Source organism: Myotis brandtii, unplaced genomic scaffold, assembly GCF_000412655.1.
Source record: "Myotis brandtii unplaced genomic scaffold, ASM41265v1 scaffold18, whole genome shotgun sequence".
Classification (NCBI taxonomy): domain Eukaryota; kingdom Metazoa; phylum Chordata; class Mammalia; order Chiroptera; family Vespertilionidae; genus Myotis; species Myotis brandtii.
This window is the reverse complement of record NW_005356674.1, coordinates 2690736-2696742: the sequence shown is the minus strand read 5'-3', so window position 1 is coordinate 2696742 and position 6007 is coordinate 2690736. Positions and strand designations below refer to the sequence as shown.

The following is a 6007-nucleotide window of genomic DNA, read 5'->3' as shown; positions in this document are numbered from 1 at the left end:
AATAAAGTTGTGTTTTTTTTAAAAAAGAGAAAAGTGAAAAGAAAAAAACTCAACCCAATAGGACACATATAGATTAAATTAGATAAAATATGTAAAGTACATCACTCAGTGCTTGCCTTGCTCATTTTAAGGCTGTAAAATTAACACTCCCTTTCTATCACAGAGCCTAATCTCTTGCAACTCTTCACCCATTTCTATGGTCTTGGATTCAGCCACAAACTCAATTTATGTCCTATAGTGTACAGTGCTTTTTTGTCTTCAGGCATTTTTGCACAAGTTGTTAACTTTGGCCTTTCTTCTCCCCATTAATGTTCTTTTACTCAACCTCAGTCTCACCACAGTTTCTTCCTATTCGATGCACTTTCTTACAAATATCACCACATACACAGAGAGCCCGGGCTGGATGAGAATCCCTCCTTGTTATTCCCAGAGTGTTCTGTGGTTGGGCATATAGATCACAGATTGAGACAAACTCTGAATCATGAATTTGGAATTTATAAACTGCATGATGTCCAAACACTTATCTAAGCCCTTTATTCTCAGTTTCCTGATCTACAAAATAAAGATCACATCTGCCTGATAAAATCAGGAACTCATATTAAACTAGTGGCCTGGTGCACGAAATTTGTGCGGGGGGGGGGGGGGGGGGGCAGTAAAAAGTGAGGGGTCCCAGACTGTGAGAGCCCAGAACTGTGAGAGGGATGTCTGACTGCCAGCTTAGGCTCAATCCCTGGAGAGATCAGGCCTAAGCCAGCAGATGGACATCCCCTGAGGGGTCCCAGGCTGCAAGAGGGCACAGGCTGGGCTGAGGGATCCCCCCCACACCAATACACAAATCTCATGCACCAGGCCTCTAGTAGTTTTATAATTAGGTTTGATTACAATTGAAATGTTGAGTTGAACTTTGTAAATATGCCTTTCACTTAGTTTCCCATTTTGGGGCAGCATAAGCTAGATTATATAGTGAAAGGTGAAAATTTCTGTTTGAAGTTACATCTCTGAAGTTACAAACTGTCTTTATAAAATAAATTGATATAATTAGTATTCTTGAAACTATAGCTTAATGGAATTCTCCAAAGCTAGTCAGAGTCTCAAAACCAGAATACACTAGAGAGATTAGAGAGATTTTGCCTACTAAAGCATTTCCAATTCTCTTTCTCAAATAGCTGAGTCTCTCATAAGTACGATGGTCAATATACCAGTATGTCTGGGATGGTCCATTGCTGGGGGGAAAAGGCCCTTTTCATCAGGAGGAGATGCTCTTGGCAGACAAAAATACATAATCCCTATATCTGGACTGATAGCCAGCCATATGCACTATACTGCCAAACTAGTCATTAAAAAATTGAACTGCTTTCTTACACCTTATATCAAATAGCTGTTGCCCTTGAACCCCTCCTCAGCCCCCAGCTTAGGTTCTGCCTTCGCAGTTCACCCAGATTAGGTTCTGATTGGTCGGTTTCTATGCCAGTCAGCGACAAAAGCTCTGCCTTCTAGGCAGCCATTGGCTCTTCGCACTTCACCCAGATTTGGTTCTGATTGGTCGGTTTCTATGCCAGTCAGCATCTCCGGCCAATCAATGGGCCTGATCAGAGAGGTGGGGCTGATGAGCAGCCCCAGCAGAGGCCCGAGAGAAAGAGAGGCTCAGTTGCTGGCCAGGCCCGGAGCGAAAGAGAGAGGCAAGTGCTGATCAACAGCTACCACAGAAGCTACAGATCAGAACCTGCTTCTCCCCTCTAGGCCTCTCTTCAGGCCTGATCCGCAGCCCCCTCGGCAGTCAGTGCTGGGTCGGGGTGCCTTCCGGGTCGGTTGAGCCTTTGGTCGTTTTGGATATTACGGACCCTGGTTTTTATATATTAGGATGAGCTAATGTACGTAAAGTACACACAGCTCGGCACATATAAAGTCACTAAATAGTAACCAGCTTTATTACTCTTATGATGGCACTGAGCACTTTACTGAACTATTGGTATATATCCCTCATTGTTCCTTGTAATAAAGCCTCCATTAAAAATTACAAATCCCCTGCCCTGGCTGGTGTGGCTCAGCAGTTTGGAGTGTCATCCTATGCACCAAGGATTGTGGTTCAATCCCAGGTGGGGGTGCATACAGGATGCAACTGATAGATGTCGATGTCTCTCTCTCTCTCTCTCTCTCTCAAATCAGTAAAAGATATTCTCGGGCGAGGATTTTTAAAAAAATTTTGCATCCCCTAATATTGACTTGGGAGGCGGGGGAGGTAGAGATTCTTGGTAACTATTGTATGCTCAGGAACAGTACTTAGTACAAGGTAGGTGCTCTGTAAATATTCATTAAACTACTTATATCAATATGGTGAGCTATAACTTGAACAGAAATGAGAGCCTTTAAGAAATTAATTTGATTAGTGACCTCAATAAATGATCACTGTTCTTTCTCTATTGGAAAGAAAATAATGCTGATTTACCAAATGATTTCACCCATGTAGAATATAATCTGTTAAGACTTATCTATTTTAAGGATGAAAAATATCAGTTAACCATTAACATGATAAAAATAAAACTTCATTTTAACAAACTGCCTACAGATTTCCAACCAACTATAAACTTAAAAAACCCGATTCTGGTACTTACATAACCTTAAGCAAATTCTTTGAGCTTCAAGTACCTCATTGATAAAATCAAGACGAAAATACTAACAAGAAAACAAAATAACCAATGGTAGCAACTAGCGCAGTTCCTGATATGGAGCACAGGTACAAATAATACCAGTAAATATTAATTATAAAAGCTCAATTCATAAATTCCTTATATCAGTGGTTCTCAACCTTCTGGCCCTTTAAATACAGTTCCTCATGTTGTGACCCAACCATAAAATTATTTTCGTTGCTACTTCATAACTGTAATGTTGCTACTGTTATGAATCGTAATGTAACTATCTGATATGCAGGATGGTCTTAGGTGACCCTTGTAAAAGGGTCGTTCGACCGCCAAAGGGGTCGCGACCCACAGGTTGAGAACCGCTGCCTTAAATGAATTTCAGATTCCCTTCAAAAATTCAAAATATTTTTTTTATCGTTAATCCTCATCCGAGGATATTTTTCCATTGATTTTAGAGAGAGTGGAAGAGAGAGAAAAAGACAGAAACACATCGATTGGTTGCCTCCTGCATGAGCCCTGACTAGGCTGGGGCTGGGGAGGAGCCTGTAACCAAGTTATGTGCCCTTGCCCAGAATCGAATCTAGATCCCTTAGGTCCGAAGGCCAACTCTCTATCTATTGAGCTAAACTGGCTAGGGCTCAAAATATTTAGAAATATGTTATTTCACAGGAGCAAAGCTAAACCAGAACAAAATGAAACATCCTTAAAAATTTTAACAATAATCTTCTTTATCAGAAAAAATTAGCACATAATTCTATGAGGAATTATGTATGACTAATGGAAGATGAAATAAATTGACATTGCTGGACTGACAGGCTCAATGTACATCATTTACTCCAACATTCTGTACCTCGACATCCTGAACACTGGATAAAAAAGTTGATTAAATCCAGAAGTGCGATGTCCCTGTCTTGTTTATATGATTCAATCCAGTCATCCACCACGGACTGTGGAAAAGAAAATATAAAAATGAAAACTTCAGAAAAAAGTATTAGAGCAAATACATTTTTTAAAAACTTTGTGGTTCTCTCTGTGTGTTTATTCAAACAAAGAAATAACTACTTACCTGAAATTATTTCTTTGTAGCCAAATAAAAATAGAGATTCCCTCATTTTTTTAAAATATATTTTTATTGGTTTACAGAGGAAGGAAGAGGAAGAGAGAGATAGAAACATCAATGATGAGAGAGAATCAATGATTGGCTGCCTCCTGCACACCCCCTACTGGGGTTGGAGCCCGCAACAAGGCATATACCCTTGACTGGAATCGAACCCAGGACCTTTCAGTCCACAGGCCGATGCTCTATCCATTGAGCCAAACCAGCTGGGGTGAGATTCCCTCATTTTTAATAAAACAATTGAAAGTCACTAGTTTTCAAAAATTTGTTCAAAATCCCATGAATTCAACAGTTAACAACTATAGATACTAATATTCAAAACACAATATAAAAATAACACAAAAACTAATTTTACCTATACATAAATATAAACTTTCTTAGTATCAGAAAATCCAATCCACTACTACTAGTACATAAAAAGAGTATACACTATATATAACAAAATGTATTTTTCTTCAGGAATGTAAGGATGGCTTAATTTTAGAAAAATCAAATAATTCAATTTATAAAAAATTAGTAAAATATTGGTAAAGACAATTTTCCTCTCCTAAAGTTGATTAAAAAACACACACACAAAACTATTTTGTCTGTACTAAACAGACTCAAAAGATGAATAATTTAAAAAATTAAGGTAGTTGGCAAAGGATAAGTGTACAAAATAACTTTTTAATACTTGCAATATGTGAAAAACATGATAGCCTGTTCACAACTAAAAATATCTAAGAATACATTTTTAAAAGGTTATGTATTAATAAAGAAAATTATAAAAACTTACCTAAACACATATCATACACTAAATCTGAATGTAAAAAAGGCTTAGTACTGTATCATTAAAGTTTCTCCAAGTTGTTAGGCAAATTTAATGTGATTCCACTTAGCATATTAGTGGGTAAAATTGGTTGGGGATTTTCTTGGGTGAGAGAAAATGTGTAAAAATAAGTTTTAAATCAAACAAAATTTTTCTGTTTTTGTACTGAGGTATAATCATATACAATAAGATGCATAGATCTTGTTATACCTAGATGAAATTGGATAAATACTACATGTACCTATTAACTATAACAAAGATGAACATTTCTAGAACCGAAACAGTTCTTGCAAGTTTCCTTCTGGTCAGTAACTATCCCCAGCTCATATGGTTTAATTATTTTTCCTTAACATTTGACATGTTTTTAAAATTCATATAAACAGTATCATCTTTTGTTTGATTTCTTTCAATCAAAGAGAGATTCAGCCATATTACTATGTTTATCAGTAATTCCTTTTTTGCGTTGCTGGGTAGTATCCATTGTATTAATATACCACAATTTATGACAGTTTTATTGTTCATGAACATGAGTGCTGTTTACATTTTAGGCTATCACAAAACTGTTATGAATATAACTGTACACATCTTTTGATAGACATACACATTTTTCTGTTGTATATATACCAAATAGCAGACTTGTTAATAGAGAAAATATGTACATTGAGGGTTGGGAGATAATGCCAAATAATTTTCCAAAACAGGTATATTAAATTGTACTTCCACCAACAATGTATAACATCTTAGCACAATGTATGAGATTGGGTGTTCCATATCCTCACCAATACTAGGTATTGTCAGTCCATTTAATCTAACCCATTCAGATTGAAAATACACCTTGTTTAATTTATTACCTAGTCTACTGAGGAGCAACCACACTCCCTTCTTCTATGTCAAAGAGAACTTTTTGTTAACTGCTGATATACATAACACTGTTTCTCTGTCTCATCACATTAGTGTCCAGAAGGTACTGTTTTAAAAATAAACAGAAAATTAGAAAGAATACTATGGTTGTGGGCGAGGATAAAAAGTAAAAGAATGGCATGGTGTCTGTTCAATATTCAGCTCTACTGAATAATGTGTCAAACCACATGGGCTAACTATTGTAGTAAGTGCTAATAAGAATGGAAAGAGCAAGTCAAGAATGACTGAGACTAGGGACCCAAGGAGAAATGCTTTGTGACAGAGGTAACAAAGAGTGGCACAAAAATAAGGAGAAAGTCATTTCGCCACTTCTACATGAGGCCTAGCAATTATGAAGGCACACTGAAGATGGTGACCAAATTTTCTTTAGTTCCCAAAGTGATAATATCAATTTCTAATCTCACCTGTTATGTATGAAGAGCCCAAAACATGTTGAATAAGACTAGTGAGCAAGAGCTTGCATTAGAAATACTAAAACTGCATACAAAAAAAAAAATATATATATATATATATCTACACTAA

General features: G+C 36.8%; 1 protein-coding gene across 5 annotated transcripts in view; it reads right to left on the bottom strand.

Moving 5' to 3' along the window:
* The window catches only part of STAG1 (stromal antigen 1), a 237727-nt gene that overhangs the window by 193784 nt on the left and 37936 nt on the right, over nt 1-6007 (bottom strand). For all 5 annotated transcript variants that reach the window (XM_014537494.1, XM_014537495.1, XM_014537497.1 and 2 more), the window contains exon 4: nt 3490-3586. In XM_014537494.1, coding sequence (XP_014392980.1) covers nt 3490-3586 — 97 coding nt within the window. The remainder of the gene's footprint in view (nt 1-3489; nt 3587-6007) is intronic.